This window comes from Arachis ipaensis, chromosome B2 (genome assembly GCF_059453495.1).
Source record: "Arachis ipaensis isolate K30076 ecotype BB chromosome B2, ASM5945349v1, whole genome shotgun sequence".
Taxonomy (NCBI): Eukaryota; Viridiplantae; Streptophyta; class Magnoliopsida; order Fabales; family Fabaceae; genus Arachis; species Arachis ipaensis.
In genome coordinates, this window is record NC_142437.1 from 11,696,128 (window position 1) to 11,721,183 (window position 25,056).

The 25,056-nt window shown below is 38.7% G+C and overlaps 3 protein-coding genes and 1 pseudogene across 3 annotated transcripts; 1 reads left to right on the forward strand and 3 right to left on the reverse strand.

The window, feature by feature from the left end:
- The first annotated feature begins 2,827 nt into the window (after positions 1–2,827).
- Positions 2,828–3,440, forward strand: LOC148573035 (uncharacterized; annotated as a pseudogene).
- A 5,939-nt stretch (positions 3,441–9,379) lies between these two features.
- LOC148573036 (uncharacterized) lies at positions 9,380–13,428 on the reverse strand. The gene is made up of 2 exons (XM_088505639.1): positions 12,996–13,428; positions 9,380–11,256 (listed from the first exon to the last, which is right to left on the reverse strand). The coding sequence occupies exons 1-2, from the start codon at positions 13,426–13,428 to the stop codon at positions 9,380–9,382; spliced, it is 2,310 nt and encodes a 769-aa protein (XP_088361765.1).
- Positions 13,429–13,455: 27 nt separating this feature from the next.
- Positions 13,456–13,907, reverse strand: LOC148573037 (uncharacterized). Its single transcript, XM_088505640.1, has 2 exons — positions 13,892–13,907; positions 13,456–13,853 (listed from the first exon to the last, which is right to left on the reverse strand). Exons 1-2 carry the CDS (start codon positions 13,905–13,907, stop codon positions 13,456–13,458), a joined length of 414 nt encoding a protein of 137 aa, XP_088361766.1.
- Positions 13,908–20,665: 6,758 nt separating this feature from the next.
- LOC148573038 (uncharacterized) lies at positions 20,666–21,589 on the reverse strand. The gene has a single exon (XM_088505641.1). It carries the CDS (start codon positions 21,587–21,589, stop codon positions 20,666–20,668), a length of 924 nt encoding a protein of 307 aa, XP_088361767.1.
- Between the last annotated feature and the right edge of the window lie 3,467 nt (positions 21,590–25,056).

The following is a 25,056-nucleotide window of genomic DNA, read 5'->3' on the forward strand; positions in this document are numbered from 1 at the left end:
AGGCTGTTCATTCCTATTCGGATTTGCCATATTGGCATTATCAGCATTATTAGGATCCATAGTGGATTCTGCAGCCTTGTAAAGTCTTGCTTATTGCAAGTGCCGCCTGAAAGTCCTTTTAGGTTCAGGATCAAAGTCTAACAGAGGTTTCTTGTCCCTATTCTTGCTCCTAAACAGACAGAAGACAAGAAAAGAAGGAACTCTCTACGTCAGAGTGCAGAGAATTTCCAATGAGGTAACCTGTGTAAACAAATAAAATAAAAAATACTAAATAAATAAAGCAAACAGTTCGAAAATTATAAATAAAATTAAAGTAAAAATTTCGAATTTTTTTTCTTTTTTTTTTAAAAAAATTGAACATAAAAATTAAAATAAAAATAATTAGATAACACCAAACATAATTTCAGAACTTAAGAAAAAACTAATTGATAGAAAACTTGAAAATTAAAGTCAAGAAACAAATAAAACTAATAAAATAAAAAATAAAAAATAAAAAATAATGCAAGGAGTAAATAAAACTAAAATGAAATATAAATAAAAAATAAAAAAAATAAAAAAAGCTACGAAAATAAAAGACAAATAAACTAAACACAATAACTAAATAATTATGAAAACTAATAGACAAAAATAAAAATTGAAAAGGGAAGTAAAAAAAACGAAAACAGGGGCTGGGTCCTGGGTGAATGAAAAGCACGGAAGAAAGAAAAAAAAGGAAAAAAAAATAAAAAATAAAAATTGATAATATTAAAATAAAACTAATTAAAAGAAAAATATCTAATCTAAGAAATCAAACAACGAGTAGTTGTCAATTACAATCAATCTCTGGCAACGGCACCAAAAACTTGGTACGGAATTTATAACCACAAACTAATCGACAATTGTATCGGGTCGTACCAAGTAGTATCTCAAGTGAATGAGGGTCGATCCCATGAGAATTGATGGATCAAGCAACAATAGTCAAGTGATTTGCTTAGTTGGACAAACAGAAAATGGTGTTTGAGAGTTCAAAATGCATTAAACAGTAAACTCAGAATATCAGAAGACAGGCCGTAAATAAGTTGAGAATAATATATGGAGAAACAGTTAAGGCTTCAGAGTTATCTATTTTTCGGATTGACTTTTGTTACTAACTATTTTAATCATGCAAGATTCAATTCCTGGTAAACTATATATGACTAACCCCTAATTTCTTAGACCTTTTTAGTCTCCTCTAAAATTCATCAACCGCCAATTCATTGGTCAATTAATTCCAATTAGAAGGTGAAGTTCATTTCCAGTTATACGCCATAGAAATCCTAATTACCCAAATATAAGAGGATTATATGTCACGTATCCCGTTAAATCCAGATAATTAGAAATTTAGGAGAAAATGTTTTCAAGCTGTTGTTCAAGTAAAGAGCTTTTCCAAATTATATAAGAACTCAATTAGAAAGAGGGTCATACTTCCGTTCCACCCAATTTCATAAAATAAGAACGAAAACAATTCTTGAATTATATGAATCAACACATAAATTAAAATAAAAAAAATAATAGAATCAATCCATACAATAGACAGAGGTCCTAACCTTAACAGCGGAGGTTTAGTTGCTCCTGGTTTAGAGTGAAAACTAGAATTCCGGCAAACTGTAAATTTTGGGATGAGATGGTATAGAAGAGAAGTTTCTTTTTCCCTTTTATATCTAATCCTAATTAATTAAAAATCTATTTTTTTAAACTAAATAATATATTTTTCTTTTTTTTAAATAAAAATAAAGTTTAAATCAGAATTAATTAAAGCAATATGTGCGTCTTCAATTGATGAATGGGAGCCACTTGATTCCTTAATAATCCACGCCTCAAGTTAGGCGCAGCTTTGGCCAAATTGATGGAGAAGAAGTATGGACTATTATATATCGTTGGAAAGCTCTGAAAGTTAGCTTTCCAACGCCACTAGAATCACATCAATTGAACTTCTGTAGCTTGAGTTATTCAGGTTTGAGTGCAGAGAGGTCAAGGTTGACAACATCATTCGCCTTCTTCTCTTTTTCTGTGGAAACTTCATCAAATCCATCAAAGTAGTATCCATAGTGGCTAAAAGATAATTAATTTTTGATTAAACTCAACAAATTAAATGCAAATTTATTAGGAAAAGGTAGGAAAGATGCTCACGCATCAACCTCATCAGCGTATATTCGGGTTGTTTGAGGATTCCTTCCATGGGTTTAAGAGGGAGTGCTTTAAGGTGCGTCCTGCCCGGGTCACCATTCCTTCTGGTTGACGTTAGAGGAGGAGCAATGATTTCCGACTTATTGGAACTTCGGTGTCGGGCCGTCAATTTTAACGAAGGTTACCTTTGATGGCCTGTCCCCTGAAGATAAGGATATCGCGAGCGTCCTTTGGCATCTCTTCGGGGAGCGTCCTTTGAACCCTCGGGATGTTATGGGGGATCCTGTGGCCTACCGAGCTTATATTGGTGTGTGTCTTTATTTGCTTATGTATTGTCTGTTATCCCGAGTTTGGTACATATGCTTTCTTTTTTCCTTTTTCAGTTGAGATGGCTGGTGGTTTGACGTCTTAGGTGAGGTTGAAGGTTTCCATGGATCGGGAGGAAGCGTCGTCGACTTCTCCTTCCACCCTTTCATCCCATCCTGCCGTGGACTCTCCAGTTGTTTCGCACAAGGTGGTCTCGGTGGGGGCCGGGGGCGGTGTCCATGCTTCGCCGGGTCCGATGCTTTCTCCCGAGGAGGAGGTGATCATGGTCTCGGCCGCCGAGGCTTCTCGGAATCGGAGAAGGCCTGAGGAGATTAGCAGCGAGAATCTGGAGGGGGAAGGTGCTGTGCCTTCCTTAATGGATCAGCGCTTCGATGCTTCAGCCTTCATTGACCAGCATCTGATACCCGGTACTGAGGGGTATTTTGACGATTGCGATGTGGGTTTTCAGGCCAAATCGGTGCATCATTCCCTTCTCCGGTCTGCGGTTATAGTTCGGAAGGCTGAGCTTGTGATGGCCCAGGTTGGCCTTTTAGACAAGAAGTTGCGCCACTCTCAGTCCGAGGTGGTCAAGCTAAAGGAGCAGTTCAAAGCGTCTGAGACAGCGAGAGAGAAGGCCGGGAAGGCGTCTGAGGATGCTGGGGTCGAGTTGCTTCGTCTTGCCGAGGTCAAAACTTCGCTTCTGTCCCAGCTGGGGGGGGGAGAGAAGGAAGGCCTCGGACGCTGAATCCTAGGCCGCCGTGCTACTTGCAGAGGTGGGTACTCTGAGGGCCGAGATGGCTGCCTCGAAGGCTGAGATTGAGGGGCTAAAGAAGGAGAAGGCGAAGTTGCTGGCCGACGTGAAGGATGCGATTTCGGCGATCGAGGAGACGATGAGGGCTCAGGCTCAGGTTCTTGCGCCAGAGGCTGATGTGTCCGTTATGGGTGCATTCAAGACCGTCCGAGATGGTCACATCGTCAACCTCGAGTAGGGTTCTTATATATTTTTTGGTTGTACTATGATATGTTGTGCCGACTTTGGAACTTTGTAATTTTTGTTTTGGCTAGGTGTTTCGAGCCGTCTAGCCATACTTGGTAACTTTGGATTTTTATCCGTATTTATGTTTGGGCTTTTTGGGCCGTTTTACCTATTTCGGGTTTTCGAGTTTCGAGGTTTACATTTGGGCCGTTCGGGCCTTTCTTTTTTTTTAATCCACTTGTTTTGACTTTGTCTAGTTGTTCTCGAGTCGTTGTTATGACTCATGGTGCTCGGGCCGTTTTGGAGGGGGCCGTTGTTAGGTCGTTTCATGGTAGTTTGTGGATATCTATTTCTAGGCCTTGGGAGTGATCAGTCCCTGGTGGTGGCCGCTTGCTCTTTTGGCCTTTTTTTTTGCGTTCCACGACGGCATTCTGTTGCGGACGATAAGGACATGAGAATTGGTGCAAGACTCCCCGTTGCTGCAGGAATGCATCGAGAGCAAGTTCTTTGGCATTATCCAACCTGAAACACTTAATTCTTTGGCCAAATTGAGTTTCAACCAGGGCAAAAAAATTCTTTAAGCAGTCTGTGGCCTCAGACTTGTGAGTTAGCATATAAATCCAGCAAAAACGAGATGCATCATCAACAATTGTCAAGAAGAAACGTTTTCCATTATAAGTTGGGATATGGTAAGGTCCCCAAACATCACAATGTATAAGGTCAAAAGCATTAGAGGACATGTTATTATGTGATTCGAAAGGAAGTCTTTTGAATTTCGCTAAGTGACAAACTTCACAAGTGTGATGGCCTGACTTATTTGGTAATTGCAAGATATTATCTAAATGCTGTAAAATACTAGAAGGAGCATGTCCTAAACGTGCATGCCATAATTGGGATTTGCACAAATTTATTTGATTAAAACTGGTATGAAAAGCCGGATTAGACTAAGTAGAGACATATGATGATGACTTGGTTGGGGTGTCAGCTCTCAGGATATAAAGTCCTTGCTGCAGGCTACCCTTCCCAATCCTCTTCGAACACTTGTTGTCCTGAATAATGAAGTGAGTGTATCCAATAGTCACAGTGAGTGAAGAATTGGAAAGTAAGGCGGACACTGATAGTAAATTGACTCGAAATTCAGGCACATAAAGCACATTGTAGAGTGTAATATTCTTATTGATGAAAACTGACCCTATGAAATTTGCAGAAAAGATGGCACCATTTGGTAAGGAAACTGAAAACTTTTTAGAGGTATAAATGGACTCAAAAAGTGATAAATCACAAGCAATATGTATAGTGGCTCCACTATCTAAGTGATGAACGGATTTTTGACGGTTTAGAAATTCACTAATGAAATCTCGTTGTAAAGTATAGTTTCTAAACCAAGCAATAATCCTTTCCTACAAAAAGTTGTTTGTCACTAGTACAAACCCCTAAAATTTATAAACCGAAGTATTGGACCTCGGGTCGTTCTCCCTAGGAATTACAATAAAGTGTCTTGTTATTGGTTATGAGTTATTTTGGGGTTTTGGATAAGAAGCATGAAAAGTAAATGGCAATGAAAATAAACTAACAACTATAAAAGGCTCTTGGCAAGGTATGAAAATTAGAAGTCCTATCCTAGTTATCCTTCTCAATTGTGATGAGAATTGTTCATTGCTACCACTTAGTTAACCCTTACTAATTAAAGGAAAGTCAAGTGGATGAATTAACTTGAGCCACAAGTCCTAGCCAACTCCCAAGGAAAGACTAGCTTTAGTGCACTCCAAACCAATTAGCAATCTCTCCAATTATCAATCAACAAAGGAATTAGATAACTCAAGTGTCACTAATTACTCTACCTAGGCCAAGAGGAACAAAATCTACACTAAAACTAAAAGAGACATTTCAACAAACACATAGAGTGCAATAGAAGTAAACATTATTAAATGCAAGAATTAAAGGAATCTACAACTACAAAGGCAAGAGATCAACAATAGAAAAGCAAAGAAGAACAATTATTATGAATTACCTCTTATTGAATTGGAAGAATGTAGAAGGAACAATACTAGATCTACAACAAAATATAAGAACAACATAAAGGAAATTACAACAAAAGAATAGAAGAAGATTGAATGTAGAAACAAAGAATTGAGAGATAGAAGTGGAAGAAAGCAAAGATTAAAGCCTAGATCTAAGAACTAAACCTAATCCTAATCCTAATTCTAGAGAGAAGAGAGAGCTTCTCTCTCTAGAAACTAACTCTAAACTAATCCTAATGAGTGTGTATGATTGGAATCCCCATTGCTCTTCAATCCTTGGCTTTAAATATCATGGCGCCAAAGTTGGTTGGGATTGGGCCCCACAACCCTTGAGAATTCGTTGGTCACGTTTTCATTAAAAAATCATAAACCAGCACCGACGCGTACGCGCACAGCACACGTACGCGTCCATGGGGTGATTCGCAGGTGTGCGCAAGCGCCAAGTGCGCGCGCGCGTCCATGGGCGAGTTCAACTTCTTTGACTTTTCATGATTTCTCCACTTTGCATGCTTTCCTCTTCACTCCTTTGATCCATTCCTAGCCTTTTCAATCTGAAATCACTAACAAACATATCAAAGTATCTAGTGGAATCAAAGGGAGATTAAAACCATCAAATTAAGGGTCTAAAAGCATGTTTTCACATTTAAGCACAAATAAGGAGACAATCACAAAACCATGCTATTTCATTGAATAAATGCGGGTAAAAGGTGATAAAATCTCTTAAAATCAATACAGGATAAACCGTCAAAACGGGGTTTATCAACCTCCCCACACTTAAACCAAGCATGTCCTCATGCTTAAACCAAGAATGAAGCAAAGGGCATGGCATTTATTCAATGGAAACTAATTAAATGCAATCTACCTATATGCAACTATCTAAATGAATGCAATTGCTTGGTCAAAATAAATCAATTCCCAAGAAGTATATATGCACAAGGGCTAAGGACTAGCAAGCTTAATCCACAATTGAATTGAGTTATTAAATATTTTTACAAACTTGCATGAAAAGAGATGATCATAGGTGAAAACATGTAATTGAGCATCAAACCCTCACCGGTAGTGTTTGCACTCTATTCGCTCAAGTGTTTAGGGTCGATTCTCTCAATTCTCCCCTAATCATGCTTTCCAAGATTTGTTTTTCTTCTAACAATCGACATACATTTCATGCATGCATACAAGTATCATGAGGTCTTTTCTTTAGGTTGTAATGGGGTTAGGGTCAAGGTAGGATGCATATATGGTCAAGTGAGCTTGAAGTTTGAATCTTTGATAAGCTTAGACTTCCCACCTAACCTATGACATCCTATACAATTAAGTTCTAACCTAACTACCCATTCTTCACTTTTTCTCATACTCATGCATTTTCTTTTTCATTTCACAACACTTATGCATTGATTTTATTGGACCTTGCTTTGGGGCATTTTGTCCCCTTTTTATTATTTTTTTCTTCTTTTTTTTTCTTTTTCTATATTTTTTTCCATATTATTTTTCTTTTCTTTTTCTTTTGTTTTTCTTATTTTTTTTTCTTTTTATATACAAGAACCTCAATGCATAAGGTTTTACATTTGATCAATACATGAGTATGTACCCAATTCCCAATATTTCCAATAACATTACAAAACTACCCTTTTATTCACCCAATGTCCCAAGGTTCCCACACTTGAATGATACTCACACACACTAGCCTAAGCTAATCAAAGATCCAAATAAGGACAATTATTGTTTTTCGCTTCAAGGCTGGTAATGTGCTAAATTAAAGAATAAGTGGGTTAAGCGTAGGCTCAAATTTGGCTAACAAAGGAAGATAAAAGGTAAGGCCATTTGGGTAAGTGAGCTAATGAAATGATGGCCTCAATCATATAAATGCATGAATACACAAAATAATGGAAATAAATAATCAAACAAATCAAAGATTACAATCATAGAAAGAGACTAATGCACACAAGAAGGAAAAATAAGTGGTTATAAGATGTAACCACACCATTAGGCTCAAGACTCTCTTGCTTGTGTTCTTAGCTCAAAAAAACATGATCCACAATATTTATAATTCAAGCAAGTTCTATGAAAAATTTTCACTCAAATCAATTGAGGTGCCCTATAGATAGAAATCTTGAAAAATTTCATTATTTGAAAAATTTCATTATTTTGACTAAGCTTATTGTGTATACATATGCAAAAATAAGAAAATGAAAGTAAAAATCCTAAAAACCTAAAATGAAATGCAAAAGTGTTGGGATTAGAAATTTGTCACCCAAAATCGCCGACCGGTCGGACGACCTCCCCATACTTAAGAGTTTGCACCGTCCTCGGTGCACTCAAAGATGAGCAAGGGGGTACGGCGAGTCTCTGGATTGCTGCGTGTTCTTAGTCTCACTTCCATGTTTGCTTGTGGTGCATTTATCATGAAAAACAAAAATACAACACCATAAGATGAGAAGATATAAAAGCAAGGAAGCATACATTGTTGGAATGAGGTAAATCACTAGAATTGAGTGAGTGAATTAGTGTGACATTAAGAAATATTAGGTGCGTGAATTCTAAATTGCACGGTTTAGAAGACACATTAGTATAAAGAGCTATGTCACAAAAGAAGCATGCACGTCACTTATCCTAGTGTGCTTGAGATGCTTTAAGTAAGCTTGTAAGGTAAGACAAGCATTAGAGAAGCATGAAAGCATTCAAGTCAAACATATGGATGGATATAATCATGAAACACAATGCATTAAGATAAATGCACAACATCATCCATCAAGAGGTTGCCTAATCGAGGGGAAAGGATCCAAATCACATGATGGCTAGCTACAACATGCAATTCAAAAGAGTTATAAGCTCGAAGACAATTCTCATCACTTGGTATTTTTCAAAAGGTAAGCATGAAGAACTCAAAACCAAGTAACAAAATATAACCTCAATCATAGAATCCAACAAAGATTATCTAAAAACATTCATGCTAAAATAGCATTTAGGCAATAAGGGATATAGCAATGTATAGTAAACAAAGTCAATACTCCAACACTTATGATGAAAAGAGAGAAAATAAAATGAAAACTAAACTAAAACTAACTAATCAACTAACTAACTAACTAACAACCAACTAAAATAAATGGTTATCGATGGTGTTTGGAAGTGTTGGATGAGGGGTAGTAGGAGGGAAGAAGAAAGGAGAAGGAAAGAAATAGAAAGAGGAGAAGAAAAGAAGTGGATGGGAGAAAGGGTATCCACGCGAACGCGCACATGGCGCGGGCGCGCGGGTGGTGGAATAGAGAGAGAGGCGCAGACGCGTACTCTGCGCTCACGCGTAGATGGGGATGTGGGCATGGGCGCGGACGCGTACCTTGCGCGTCTGCATGGATGGCTAGCCAGGCCGACGGCCTACTGTTGGCCCAGAGTTGGCACAACTCTCTGGTAAAAGTACCAGAAGTGCAAGTGGCCTAATCGACGCGCGCGCGGCATGTGTGCTTGCGCGTGTGTTGCGAATTCAGCATGATGGGCGCGGACGCGCGGATGGTGTTGGGCCGGGGGCTCAACATTCGCACAGTGAAGGCCTAACTCTCGGGTTTGCTAGCTGGGAGTGGAACTTCTGCATCTACGCGCGCGCGCCATGTACGCGGACGTGTAAATGGTCGAAAATGCTTGAGGTGCGCGTACGCGCCATGTACGCGTACGCGTGAATGGTGCTTTGTTTTTTTTCAAAATTTTTTCTATGTTTTTGCGCCATTCTAAGCTTCCAAACATCTACCAAAACACCTTAAAACCTTATTTAACACATTAGACTACCAATTAAACTCTACCAACTAATCTAAACATGAAATTAAACTAATTTTGTCAATATTTACAAAAGAGAAAATGAAAAGATTTTACCATGGTGGGGTGCCTCCCACCTAGCACTTTTGTTTATTGTCCTTAAGTTGGACTTATGGGGAGCTCCTCATCAAGGTGGCTTGTGCTTGTACTCATCTTGGAACTCCCACCAATGCTTGGTTCTCCATTGTGCCCCAAGATTCTTCATGGATTGAGCCAAGTCTTGATGGAGTTCTTCACAAGCTTGGGGCTCCCAAAGTTGATCCTCTTCTTGTAATCCGGGATCCCACACTTTGTTTTCACACTCGTCTTGAGGTTGATCATCATTATTAGTCCAACCGGGTGGTGAGTAAGGTGAATTCTCTATATAGTGGCCAACAATCCTCCTAGACCCATCTATTTGAGCACTACTCCAACCTTTATATCTCATGTTTGATGCATCAACCATAATGAGCCTTGATGTGCAACGCCAACCACGAAACATCTTTCGCTTACGCTTCATCCCACAAAGGATCCTAAGTTGACCATCCGTTTCAAGCAAGCCATACTCAAGTGGGACAATAAAGCTAATAGAAATGAATTTTACCCACTCAAGTGAAGGAGTAGATGGCCACCTAGGAAAAGATGCTTCCAAAGATCTTGACAAAGCATAACCAACCCCCGTTCTTCTATTTCTAGGGACTTCCACCTCTTCACAAGATTTCTCTAATTCAATCCTTTGTTCATTAATAATCAAACTATCTAAGCCTTTTCCCTTAATCAAACTATAATTAGGAGGGTGAAAGGAGTTTACCTCCGCAATATTTTCAAATGCACCGGGAGAAGGTTCTTCAAGTTCAAAGGATTCTCTACCACTAGGACTTGATGCTTGCTCTTCATTGCCATGGGAAGTCAGTTCTTGCTCTATCCCATCCAAGTCTTCATATGGAATATGCCTTGGAAGGTGTGCACTTTCCTCCCTAGCATCAATTTCAATCATCTTGGAGGGGTTTTCTTCAACTCTATGTTCCCATGGAAGCTCCGCATCTCCTAAGTCTTCTACCACTTCTTCCTTGTCTTCAACAATTAAAGCTTCCTCCAATTGTTCCAATACAAAGCAACTTCCCTCATTTCCCACCGGAGTTTCCAATCTCTCATTCATGCTATGTTCTTCATTTGATTCTCCACATGTAGCCATGGGAGTTCCTTGAGTGTTCAAGCATTGGGAGGCTAATTGATTTGTTACTGCATCCAAGGCGGCCATGAAGTTTTGCACATCCCTTTTCATTTCTTCTTGCCCTTGAACAAGAACACCAAGGATGTTATCCATTGGAGGTTGGGGTGGACGGAAGGATTCATCATTTTGGGGGAAGGGTTCATAGTAGGAAGATGGTTCTTCTTGGTAGAGTTGTGGTGGTTCAATATTCTCCACTCTTTCCACTTGTTGCACAACACACTCCATGGTTGCTTGAAATTGATCCAATGCTTCCTTGAGACGATCCCTTGACTCTTGTTCCGCTTGGATATCATGATAGGGATCATATGGGTCTTGGATCGATGGACATGAATATTCTTCCATGTGAGGTTGTGGTGGAAGGTAGAATTCCTCTTGTGGTTGAAAATTTTCATATATTGGAGGTGGTTCATCTTGGTAATAATGTGGAGGAGGTGGCTCTTGAAAATATTGATGTTGGAATTGTGGTGGCTCTATATGTGGTTCATATGGCTCATATGGTTGTTGGTAGGATGGATATGGATTAGGGTCATATGAAGGTGTTTGTTGAAAATAGGCTTGTGAGTGTGGTTGAGGGTCATGTTGAGGATATGACTCATAGGCATATGGTGGTGGTTCTTGAAAATCACAAGGAGATTCACCATAGCCATTTGATTGATATGCATCAAAGAATGGCTCTTCCTCATAGTGCATTGGTGGGGGTTGTTGCCATGAGGATTGATCATAAGCATATGGCTCTTCCCACCTTTGATTGTCCCATCCTTGATACACATCTCCATTATAGTCCTCATCACCTACAACATAATTGTAACTACACTCATAGCCAAAATGAGAATTCATAATGGAAAGAGAAAACAAAAATCAAAAGATAATGGAAAATAAGAGAAATAAAATTCTACAACTAGCAACTAAAGCAAAAAGCAAGATATTCACACTATTCACATATGTACAATAACCAATAACATAACACCATTGCAATTCCCCGGCAACGGCGCCATTTTGATGAACGGATTTTTGACGGTTTAGAAATTCACTAATGAAATCTCGTTGTAAAGTATATTTTCTAAACCAAGCAATAATCCTTTCATACAAAAAGTTGTTTGTCACTAGTACAAACCCCTAAAATTTATAAACCGAAATATTGGACCTCGGGTCGTTCTCCCTAGGAATTACAATAAAGTGTCTTGTTATTGGTTATGAGTTATTTTGGGGTTTTGGATAAGAAGCATGAAAAGTAAATGGCAATGAAAATAAACTAACAACTATAAAAGGCTCTTGGCAAGGTATGAAAATTAGAAGTCCTATCCTAGTTATCCTTCTCAATTGTGATAAGAATTGTTCATTGCTACCACTTAGTTAACCCTTACTAATTAAAGGAAAGTCAAGTGGATGAATTGACTTGAGCCACAAGTCCTAGCCAACTCCCAAGGAAAGACTAGCTTTAGTGCACTCCAAACCAATTAGCAATCTCTCCAATTATCAATCAACAAAGGAATTAGATAACTCAAGTGTCACTAATTACTCTACCTAGGCCAAGAGGAACAAAATCTACACTATATCTAGAAGAGGCATTTCAACAAACACATAAAGTGCAATAGAAGTAAACATTATTAAATGCAAGAATTAAAGGAACCTACAACTACAAAGGCAAGAGATCAACAATAGAAAAGCAAAGAAGAACAATTATTATGAATTACCTCTTATTGAATTGGAAGAATGTAGAAGGAACAATACTAGATCTACAACAAAATATAAGAACAACATAAAGGAAATTACAACAAAAGAATAGAAGAAGATTGAATGTAGAAACAAAGAATTGAGAGATAGAAGTGGAAGAAAGCAAAGATTAAAACCTAGATCTAAGAACTAAACCTAATCCTAATCCTAATTCTAGAGAGAAGAGAGAGCTTCTCTCTCTAGAAACTAACTCTAAACTAATCCTAATGAGTGTGTATGATTGGAATCCCCATTGCTCTTCAATCCTTGGCTTTAAATAGCATCTTTGGCGCCAAAGTTGGTTGGGATTGGGCCCCACAACCCTTTAGAATTCGTTGGTCACGTTTTTATTAAAAAATCATAAACCAGCACCGACGCGTATGCGCACAGCACGCGTACGCGTCCATGGGGTGATTCGCAGGTGCGCGCAAGCGCCAGGTGCGCGCGCGCGTCCATGGGCGAGTTCAACTTCTTTGACTTTTCATGATTTCTCCACTTTGCATGCTTTCCTCTTCACTCCTTTGATCCATTCCTAGCCTTTTCAATCTAAAATCACTAACAAACATATCAAGGTATCTAGTGGAATCAAAGGGAGATTAAAACCATCAAATTAAGGGTCTAAAAGCATGTTTTCACATCTAAGCACAAATAAGGAGACAATCACAAAACCATGCTATTTCATTGAATAAATGCGGGTAAAAGGTGATAAAATCTCTTAAAATCAATACAGGATAAACCGTCAAAACGAGGTTTATCACTAAGATCCAAGCATTATTGGGTAATTTTGACCTTATCATGGATGTGTTGAGAACAATACCTGGTGGGGTTGCGACACCTGTGGATTCAGGAGTTGGGGTTTCCTGAATTTGGTGATGATTGAGTAAGGACAAGAGTTGTTGAACTTGAGCAAAGGTCAGGTTGGGAGGGGCAGGTGCTGATGGTTCCAAATTGACAGAAACATTGTGTACGGATGGCCTCGTGCCTCTCCCTTTGCCAAAATTTGGTGGGAACCCGTGGAGCTTGTAGCACTTATCAATGGTATGCCCAAGAAGGCCACAATGGGAGCAGAGAGGACGATCTTTCTTGAAGGTGCCTCGGCCACGACCTTGAGGCTGAGTGGCATGAGGATTGCAGGCGAGGAAAGCCACCTGAGGTTGTGGCAGTGAATTCAAGGAAGCTCCTAATGCTCGATGTTTCTCTTCTTGAGTCACCAAAGATAGCACCTTGTTAATCGCAGGGAGAGGTTCCATGAGTAGAATTTGGCCCCAAATTTGAGACTAAGACTCATCTAGTCCCATCAAGAAGCAATGGACGTATTCTGCTTGAAGAAATTCTTGCATAGCTTGAGCATCACCACAGTTGCATTGTACGGGTCTGTAGGAGTTCAATTCCTCCCAAAGAACTTTGATCTTGGTAAAGTATTGTGAGATGGTCATCGTGCCTTGGCGGAGGTTCATCAAATCACGTTTTAACTCAAAAACGCGAGGGCCATTGCCATGCTGGAATCTCTCTTTCAAATCATTCCAAAGTTCAGCAGCCGAATTTGTATACACTAGTGAAGTGGCTATCTCTTTTGAAACAGAATTTAGAATCCAAGTGCTCATTACATCATTGACACACTGCCAGTTTTCAAATTTCTCTGGTTCAGTGGTAGGATCAGGTTGAGGAACAGAACCTGTGATAAAAACACCATATCTAAATGACTATGTGTACCATACCTCAACACCATATCCTCTCACTAACCCCCTTAGTACTCACAAGCTCAGCTCCAAATATCACAACTCCATTGCTCAGTTGGACATCATTCCTGAACCTCAATTCTATCACCAAGCTGTAAAGTTCAAAGAGTGGCGGCAGCCCATGCAAGAAGAGCTAGATGCTCTCGAAGCCAATAACACTTGGGTTTTGGTTGAATTACCCAAAGCCAAACGTGCAATCGGGTGCCGGTGGGTGTACAAAGCCAAATTAAAGGCTGATGATACATTGGAGCGCTATAAGGCACGCCTCGTTGCCAAAGGCTACACTCAACAAGCCGGGATCGACTTTCGGGATACCTTTAGCTCGGTCGCAAAAATCACCACAGTCAGGACTCTCCTCACCATTGCTGCTGTCAAGAATTGGAGTCTTCTCCAATTAGATATCAACAATGCATTTCTCAACGGCGAATTAGATGAAGAAGTTTACATGGAGTTACCCTTGGGCCATCCTCAACGGAAAGGGGGATTAGTTTGCAAGCTCACAAGGTCTTTGTATGGTCTGAGGCAAGCTTCACGGCAATGGTTTACCAAATTCTGTAACACTCTCCTCAGCCACGGATTCACACAATGCAAACAGGATTACTCTCTATTTGCTTTGGGTGAAGGCGATGCGACTACTTTCCTCATTGTTTATGTAGATGATATCATCATTGCTGCCCCCAAGCAAGAGATGGTTGACAACGTTAAACTGAAACTCCAATCAATTTTCAAGCTCAAAATCTTGGGTGACCTCAAGTTTTTTCTGGGTTTAGAACTTGCACATTCTAAAGCTGGCATCACGCTTACTCAAAGAAAGTATGCATTGTCGTTATTGGAAGAGACAGGTTACTTAGGATGTAAGCCTGCTACCACGCCTATGGATGCAAATCTGAAACTTCGAGCTGGTGAAGGCGACCCCGTTCCTGACCCATCCCACTATAGAAGACTGATTGGCCGCCTCATGTATTTAACGATTTCCATACCAGACATTACCTTCGCAGTAGTGAAATTGGCCCAGTTTATGTCCGATCCGCGCCTTCCCCATTTGAATGCCATTCATCAGATCCTTCGTTACTTGAAAGCTGCACCGGGACAAGGGCTCCCTTTCTCCTCTAAGTCCAAATTTAATCTCACTATGTACACTGATGCGGATTGGGGTGGCTGTTTAGATACGAGGCGATCCACCACTGGGTATTGCACCTTTTTGGGTGATTCTCTGATATCGTGGAAGAGTAAGAAACAAGATGTGGTTTCCAGAAGCTCGACCGAGGCTGAATATCGGGCGTTGGCAAATGTTGCCTGTGAGCTACTTTCGCTCGTTGCCTTGCTAAAATTCATGCACGTTGAGGTCCACTCAGCCATGGTTTTTTGCGACAACATATCGGCTATTCAGATGTCTACCAATCCAACGTTACATGAAAGGTCCAAACATATCGAGATTGACTGCCACTTTATTCGAGAGAAAGTTGCTTCTGGAATTATCAAGCTGGTGCATGTTCCAAGCAAGCATCAACTTGCAGATATTCTCACCAAAGCACTCTCTGCTCCTCAGTTTCAGTTTCTCATGGCCAAGTTAGGAACATACAACATGTATGCTCCAACTTGAGGGGGGCTATTGGATATATGATTAGTAGCATAAGTTAAAGTTAGTTAGAAATTAAATTAGCTGTACCAGTTAGTTAGAATTGGGACTCAATTAGCCACAGGCTTGGTTAACTTCATTATGGTGCATGTATATAAACCCTCAATTGAGAAATTCAATAACAGATTTCACTTTTCTCTTCTTTCTGTTCAATAGAGAGGTTGGATCTTTTAATTAAGTCCTTGTACCAAAAATTTTTTTTAATTGAGTCTTTATATTTTTTTTTTCATTTGGATTTTTGTACCAATTTTTTATTTTAAATTGGATCTCTATACAATTAAACCAATTACTGTTAAAAAGGACTTAATTGAAAAAAAATTTGGTTCAGGGACCAAATTAAAAGGAAAAAAAGTATAGAGATCTAATTAAAAATTTTACAAAATTATAAGGACTAACAGAGTAATTAAACCTAAAAAACATAATAGTTCAACTAGCTATCTTTTAAAAATGGTCTTTTATTCAGCTTCAGCTTTTTATTACAATATTTAAAAAAAATTAAAACAAATACATCTAAATAGATTTAGTATTTTTTTAAAATTAAATATACATCCAAAATATAAATTAAATAAAACTAAAATTTAAAATTTAAATTTTAAAATTTTTACTTCAGTTTTAACATTTTTAGTTTCTAACAAATTACAATTTAAATAAACATCTAAAAATTAAATTAAATAAAATTCAAAATTTTAATTTTAAAATTAATAAAGAATTTGAAATGAAAAAATACAAATGCTCAAATAAATAATAAAACTTCCAACTAATACTATGATAGAATATGTTAGATATATATATTGAATAAGATTAAAAATCTTAACTTAATTATTTATTTTAATAATTTAAAAAATGTTAATATTCAAATAAGTAATGAAAAATCTAACTAATAATAAAAAATAAGAAATATTAGATACATTTTTATCAAATAAGATATAAAAAATGAATTCTGATTTTAACGTTTAAATTAAAATTTTAGATTTATGATGGTGGATGTGTTTTAAAAATATTTTTTAATAATTTTAGATATATTATAATTGAAAAAAAAATAATTTTTATGAACATACATTTTAATAATTTTAAAAATATTAATGTTCAAATAAATAATGAAAAAATTCAACTAATAACAAAAAAATAAAAAATATTATATGCATTTTTATCAAATAAGATATAAAAAAAAATATTTTTATTGTTTAAATTTAAATTTTAGATTTATGATTTTGGATGTGTTTCAAAAATAATTTTTTTGTATATAACTTAATAATTTTAGATGTGTTATAATTGAAAAGAAAAATAATTTTTATGAACATACATTTTAATAATTTTAAAAACATTAATGTTCAAATGAGTAATGAAAAAATTTAACTAACAAAAAAAATAAGAAATATTAGATGCATTTTTATTGAGTAAGATATAAAAAAATTAATTTTGTTTTTAACGTTTAAATTTAAATTTTAGATTTATGATTTTGGATGTGTTTTAAAAATATTTTGTATATAACTTAATAATTTTAGATATGTTATAATTAAAAAAAATAATTTTTATGAACATATATTTTAATAATTTTAAAAACATTAATGTTCAAATATATAAGTAATAAAAAAATCCAACTAATAATAAAAAAATAAAAAATATTAGATGCGGTTTTATCAAATAAGATATAAAAAATTAATTTTATTTTTAACGTTTATATTTAAATTTTAGATTTATGATTTTGGATGTGTTTCAAAAATATTTTGTATATAACTTAATAATTGTATATGTGCTATAATAAAAAAAAATTATGAAGATAAATTTTAATAATTTTAAAAACGTTAATGTTCAAATATATAAGTAATGAAAAAATCCAACTAATAATAAAAATATAAAAGAATATTAGATGAGTTTTTATCGAATAAGATATTAAAAAAATTATTTTTATTTTTAATGTTTAAATTTAAATTTTAGATTTATGATTTTGGATGTGTTTCAAAAATATTTTGTATATAACTTAATAATAGATGTGTTATAATTGAAAAAAATAATTTTTATGAACATACATTTTAATAATTTTAAAAACATTAATATTCAAATGAGTAATGAAAAAATTCAACTAATAATAAAAAGATAAGAAATATTAGATGCATTTTTATCGAATAAGATATTAAAAAAATTAATTTTTTTAACGTTTAAATTTAAATTTTAAATTTATGATTTTGGATGTATTTTAAAAATATTTTGTATATAACGTAATACTTTTATGTGTGTTATAATTAAAAAGAAAAACCAAATTTATGAACATAAATTTTAATAATTTTAAAAACGTTAATGTTCAAATATATAAGTAATGAAAAATCCAACTAATAATAAAACAGTAAAAAATATTAGATGAATTTTTATCAAATAAGATATTTAAAAAATTAATTTTTTTTTTTTGAAACAAAGGAAGCTCAACACATTAAAGTGGAGCAAATAAAAGAAAGAAGAAGACACATAACCAGCTACCAACAAATAAACCAACCCCTACTATCCCCAGTACTCTCATCCTCCCCCAGGATCACCACCACTCCATTCCGTGTAGCTCATCAACGTCCTTGTGTGTATGACCTCCAGGCTTGCTCTTGCATTCTTGAAGATTCGTGCATTCCGTTCCAACCAGATGTTTCAAATCACTGCAAAGAACACTGACATCCACATCTTCTTCCCCTGTTGTCTATTATGCATTCCATGCCAACTCTCAAACATTTCTTTAACAGTTCCGGGAATCACCCACTCCCTTCCTAGTAACCTCAGCCACTTGCACCACACCTGCCATGTTACCTCACACCTAAGGAATAAATGCTCAGCAGATTCTAATTCCTTGGTACACAGTACACACATACTATCCCCCAGAATGTTGACTCCTAGTTTAGTCAGCCGCTCCTTGGTGTTAACTCTACCCACTAGCACAAACCACCCAAAGAGCTCAATTCTTGGAGGGACGAAACCTTTCCAAATGGAACTCGTGAAGCTATAACTCGTTATCTCAGCTGATAATGTCTCCGCTTGTATAGCCTGGATCACAGAACTAGTAGAGAAAATACCTTCATTTTCAAACTTCCACACCACATTGTCCTCCCTACCTGATGACAACCTCACTGGCCTTAACCTCTCATGCAGTTGATTGACAAGCTCCAGCTCCCATTGGAACAGCGCCCTCCTCCATTGAAAATTCCAAATCCAATCAAGCCCATCCCAAAAACCACACTCCCCGATGACAAGTCCTTGCTGACTGGAAATAGAGTAGAGTCTCGGATAACTTCCTTTCAGAGTACCACCTTGAACCCAGTTATCTTCCCAAAATTGAGTCTGCATACCATTGCCTACTTCCATTGCCAGTCCACTTACCACTTTATCACGAATCCGCGGTTCTTTTATATTCAGCTGACATATGTCCTTCCAAGGGCCACCCTTTACTGGTAAAGGCTGAGTTGCTAACATGACATCCGGGTTCAACTTATTAAACGAACACACAATCTTCTTCCACAGCGGGCAATCCTCCTTTGAAAACCTCCACCACCACTTAAACAGAAGCGCTGTGTTTCTCAGCACTGCATCACCAACCCCCAATCCCCCAACCTTTTTTGGAGCCTGAACTATCTCCCATTTTACCATAGGTATACCATAGTTCCCGTTCTCCTTGCACCACATAAAGTTCCGTTGTAAAGCAATCAGCTTGTCCGCTACCGCCTTCGGCATCTTGTATAAACTAAGGTAGTAGATGGGGAGACTATTCAGCACCGATTTGATAAGGACCAGCTTACCTGATTTATTCAAAACCTTGGCTTTCCACAAACTCAGCTTCTGTTCCACCTTATCAATGATTGGTTTCCAAGTCTTCACCAAGCGCGGATTTGCACCTAGAGAAACTCCCAAGTATCTAACCGGTAGAGAAGCTTGTTGGCATCCCAGCAGTCCACATGCCTGATCAATCCATCCTTGCTCACAGTTCACCGATATCAGATTCGATTTATCAAAGTTAATGCTCAGCCCAGACATCAACTCAAAGCACCGTAACAGTCTCTTATAGTTTACAATTGTTTCAGTCTCCAGCGGGCAGAATAAAATAGTGTCATCTGCAAATTGTAGGTGCGACAGTTCAATAAGATCTCCCCCTACCAGCAGTGGAGCAATGCGGCCATTCCTCACAGCCTCCCCCAACATCCTATGCAACACATCTACAACTAATACGAATAGCAATGGAGAAAGTGGGTCCCCTTGTCTTAGTCCCCTCTCCATCTTGAATGGCTTGGAAAGTGCCCCGTTTACCAAGACTGCCATGGTGGCCGTAGTAACACACTCCTTCACCCAGCTCCTCCATTTTTGGCCGAAGCCCATTTTCTGTAGCACAATGTCAACAAAATCCCATCTCACTCTGTCATAGGCCTTCTGAAAATCCAGTTTGATAATGACTGCTGACTTTTTCCGAGTCTTCAGCCAATGAACCGTCTCGCAGGCTATGAGTGCACCATCATGAATTTTCCTTCCCTTTACAAACGCAGTCTGAGTCTCTCCAACCAGTCCCGACATCACAGATCGCATCCTGTGCACCAACACTTTCGAAATCACTTTGTACACACACCCCACCATACTAATCGGCCTAAAATCCTTCACCTCCTTTGCACCTTCAAACTTTGGAGCTAGTGTCACCCACGTTACATTGACATCCTTTGGCAATTTCGCACTTTGAAAGAACCCCATTACCGCAGCAGTGAATTCCGGCCCAATGTCATCCCAGCATTTCTTTATGAAGTTCATGTTAAACCCATCACTCCCTGGGGCCTTGGAAGATTCGCAGTCCCACACAGCCTCCTTAATTTCCTCATCCGTCGGCATCACTTCTAAAGCTTCAGCCTCATCCCTATGGATACACTTTACTAACCCATCTCTGATTCCAATCCTCGGAACATATTTCTGTCGATATAAATCCTTGTAGAACCCTCTAATCGCACCTTTTATTCTCGCCTGATTCCGCACAAGTCTTCCATGTAACATCAGAGCATCAATCATGTTATTCCGTCTTCTGGCCGAAGCAATGTTATGAAAGTATCTGGTATTCCTATCCATGTTTGCAGCATGCTTAGACCGAGACATCTGTTTCTAGTGCATTTCCTTTCTAATATACCATTTTGAACAAAAGCTCACAAGCGCCTTCCTTCTAGCCTCCGTTGTACCATCATAAACTCCATCACTGACTGAATTGTCCAGCTTGGTGAGCTCCTCCTCAAACCTCATGAGTCTCTTATCCATGTCCCGGAAGTTATCCTTGTGCCATTGCCGCAGTTGTATTGCTAGAGCCCTCAGCTTGCACGGGAACTGCGCTTCTCCGAGGCTTCGCCACTCATCCTTCACCATTCTCAGAAATCCTTCATGCGTAAACCAGGCGTCTAAACTTCTGAATGGTCTAGGGGGCCCCGTTACTCTTGTTAGTTCCATGATCACTGGGCAGTGATCAGACAATCCCCTTGGGCCACCCTTAATCCTAATATCCGGAAACACCTCAGTCCATTCAACATTAACCATCACCCTATCAATCCGACTACAGGAACGCCCCCTAAACCATGTATACTTCCTATCAGTAAGAGGCAAATCTATCAACTGCATGTCTCGCACCCATTCCTTAAATTCCTCCGATGACGCCATCAAGCTAGTAGCTCCTTTACGATCCTCTACTTGTAAAATTTCATTAAAGTCTCCGAGAAAACAGAAAGGAATCTGACACAACCCCGCCACATAGCTCAGTTCCTCCCACACCCCCCTCTTTGCCTCCCTCCCATGCGCCCCGTACACCAAACAGAAAGCACATCGGAAGTTGGTCTTTGTTAAAACGCCTTCAACACACAGCCACCTCTCACCTTTATACCTTTGATCTACTTGAAACACTCCTTCATCCCAAATTAATAGCAGACCCCCCGCCATTCCTGCAGATTCCACAAACTCCCAACCAGCAGTACTAGATCCCCAAAGCCTTGCAACCTCATATTTAGTAATCACTTCTTTTTTTGTTTCAAGCAATCCCAACATGTTCAAATTATATTTATTCTTCAAAGATTTCAGCATGCTTAATTTACCGTCCCCCCTCCACCCCCTAATATTCCAACAGCTCACAATCATTTAAATAAAGATTTGCTCACCTTATTTTGATTTTTTGGTCGACTCCTTCTCGCCTTTTCCTTTTGCTTCGCCAGTTTTCTCTTATCTGCTATTTCTTCATTTTGTGCTTGCAAAATCGCCATAATATCTTCTTCCTCATCGCATAAAACCGCTCCTGATTCCACAGCCAATGCCCAGGTTGCTTGATTCTCCTTGCGCTGCTCTTCCTGTGTCCCCTCGCCATCTAAATGGCTAACTGTGCCCAGCCTAGCCCCTGCTCCTGCCCCCCGGGCATTGCCACAGGCAGCCACCTCCGGGACGTCCCTCACTGCGTTTCCCTGTGCTCCCGAGGTACCATCCTTCCCCATTAGGCAGCTCAATCTCGCTTGGGATCCCTCATCGTGCAAGCCGGCCTCACTTATCCCTTCCTGCGCCCCTTGCTCCTGCCGGTGGACTGCCGCCCTGATTCCCGTCCCCTCCTGCGCAACCCTTCCCCCATCAAGCTCAACTCCCACCCCATCGATCGGTCCTCCGCCCCCCACCATCTCCTCTAGTTCCGGGTTCTTATCCACCGACGGACCCCCGAGTTTAAGCGGCAACCCTCTCGCCTCAGGATCCTTCTCCGCTGGTGAGCACCCCAGCCCTCGCAAACCTTCCATCGGCGCCGCTTCAAACAGCTCCCGTGGATCCCTCCGGATCCTCAGGCCGCCCGACCCGTCGTGGCCTCCAATGGAAAGAGAACCATATGCCGTTTCAGTTAGGAGGCCATCCTGGCCCAGCCCAACAACAGGCTCCCTCTCAATACTCATGTCCCTTACGGTCAGCCTCCCCCCTCCGTTCTTAGTTGGTGTTGGGCCAATTGAATGCGAGCCCATACTGTTACAATACTCCAACCGTGTCCCAGCTTGGTCCCAATCCGGATGGGCCTCTTTAGTCATACCAAATGGATCAGCCCACTTTGCATGAACTCCTCCCACCCCTCCCCATACTTGCGTGACTGTATTCTCCGACTCCCCCTCATAAACTATCTCAAATCCCTTCAGACCCGCTATTTCACCGTCCTTGGTACTAGCAGTATCCGGTACAACCGTATCCTTTTTGAATTTCAAAAAGGCAACGTCCACATCATTCAATAACACATCAGAGATTACTATTCTGTCCTCACCGTGCTCAGCCTCCGTAGGCCTACCAGTAACCAGTTCCGCCGCCGGGTCCCACCTACCCTCCCCCTTCTTCATGGCCGTGCCAGCGGTGCCAGAAACTTCATTCTCCGCATAGACACTTCTGCTTCTCCCCATGCTGACCGCACCGCCCTCCTGTGGTTCTACCTCCTTCACAAAGATCTCAAACACCGTCTTCCCAACAACAATTTGCATCCATTCTCGGATTACATCGAATACCCCCGTCTCAACTTGAATCCTCCCTGCTTCAAACGATGCTCCTTCCCCCGTCATTACATCACACTGGACCACGTTGCCCCACTGCCCTCCTATTCTCTTGAACGTTTCCGGCGCCCATGCATGTAAAGGAATTCCGTAGCACTCCAGCCACGCTCGTCGAGTAATACACCGTTCCGATTCCTCCCAACGCGAGATCCTATGGAATACTTGCAACAAATTATCCATCTTGAATGTAAACACTCCCTCCGCATGCTGCACAGTATCAAATATTACCAGCACTTTGCACGGCCCGATCTCCCTAACATCCACAATGTTGGGCAGATTTTTAGACACCACCGTCTTCACTGATATGAGGTCCATTGGGTGTAAAGTGTGCCCCACTAAACTCCTCGCCAACCATTCCATATTTGCTTCAACTACCGGCACATCAATTCTTTTCACAGGTCCACTCCTCTCTGTGGCATTCTTATGGTCTCGCATGGCTGTTCCTTCATAGCTTTGGCCGCAGCCACCCCATTCCCCTGATGAGAATCCACTGCTTCACCGCCAATGGGACTTGTTATTTCCTTCCGCACTGTGCCACCCATCTGAAACTGTCTTCGATACTTAGCTTCCCCGACGGTAATTACCTTCTCCCGTAATCTCCACTGGTTCATTTCTGCAATCGCCTTGAGAGCGCCCCCTTTTGTCGTGTATAGATCACACCACGCTTTCGTTTCCGGCCAAGATATATGTCGTTAATTCTTCCCGTCCAACAAAATAAGTGATACAACTCCCTCCTTGAGATATTAGCCGGTAGATTATCCACAAACACAGAGAATGAATCATTTTCCAAACGATGATATGCCTCCCGATTCCAAATTCTAGGATCCTTTAGTGTTAACTGTACTCCTCTCGTACTACCCCCTGGAGTACTCACCTCTCACAGCCCCTCTGCCTCCCATTTTCACCTCTCACAGCCTCTCTACAAATAAAGATAAAGATAGTACTCTATCTCTTCTAACCATTAAAAAATTAATTTTTATTTTGGCAACATCTTTTTTTTCTTTTGCATAGTCATTAATTTGTTTTTTTCTGAATCATTTATAATCAAATTCGCAAACTAAATATTTAGAGGACTAGGTGATTAAGTCACTCACATATACTTTTATTTTCGTACTTCAAAATGTGAAAATATTAAAAATAAAAAATATAACTAATAAATAATCAATAATCAATCAATTGGATGATATTAGATAGTTATTACGAAATTTTTTCGGATTTAGAATAAAATTTAAAAATTTGAAAAGAAGTATAATAATAATAAAATATTAAATATAAAGTAGTAAATTTATCTGTAAAAGAGTAGTACTCTTGAATTGAATTTTTTATAAAGAACTTGAGAGAGAGCGAGAGAAGAACGTAAGAGAGAGAAGTACGTAGGAGAGAAAAAATGATAAAAAAGCTATTTTATGAAGTGGGTAAGAAATTAAAAAAAAATTAGTATTTAAAATTTAAATTAATTTTAATTACTAATATGTTTATCTACAAAATAAAAATATATTTTAATTAAAATTTAATTAAGTAATATTATTTGAATTAAAAAACTGATTAAAGACAAAAAATTAATAGACAATTAGCATTTTTTTAATAATTATATCCAATTAATCTTACCGATATACTCATCTCTATTATTTGCTAGCAGTATATTGGTGGCAGTATATTTGTAACTCATATGATCTTATTCAACAATCACAATTTTTTAAAAAGAAAATATACATGTCATAGTTACTATAGCCATATGCTTTTTACAGGTAAAGGCATACACAACAATTTTTATAGTAACATAAGGTCAAAGTTATGCATTAAAATGGTGTTATGTAGAAATAAGAAATATATCTACATGCCATTTTTAACTCGGTTCTTATTAGAACACAAACCACGCACTCCTTCAATATTGTAAAATTATTACAATCTACTTTGTTCTTTCATACATAAAAGTACAGTAATGCTCTCAAT

Bases quoted from the DNA above. Each gene is read 5' to 3' on its own strand.
- LOC148573036 (XM_088505639.1), bottom strand. From the start codon at position 13,428: ATGGAACCTCTCCCTGCGATTAACAAGGTGCTATCTTTGGTGACTCAA. The intron at 11,257-12,995 runs GTATTGTTCTCA...ATTATGTTGTAG, and splicing joins AGGTGTCGCAACCCCACCAG to GTGATGAGGACTATAATGGA.
- LOC148573038 (XM_088505641.1), bottom strand. From the start codon at position 21,589: ATGTTGGGATTGCTTGAAACAAAAAAAGAAGTGATTACTAAATATGAG.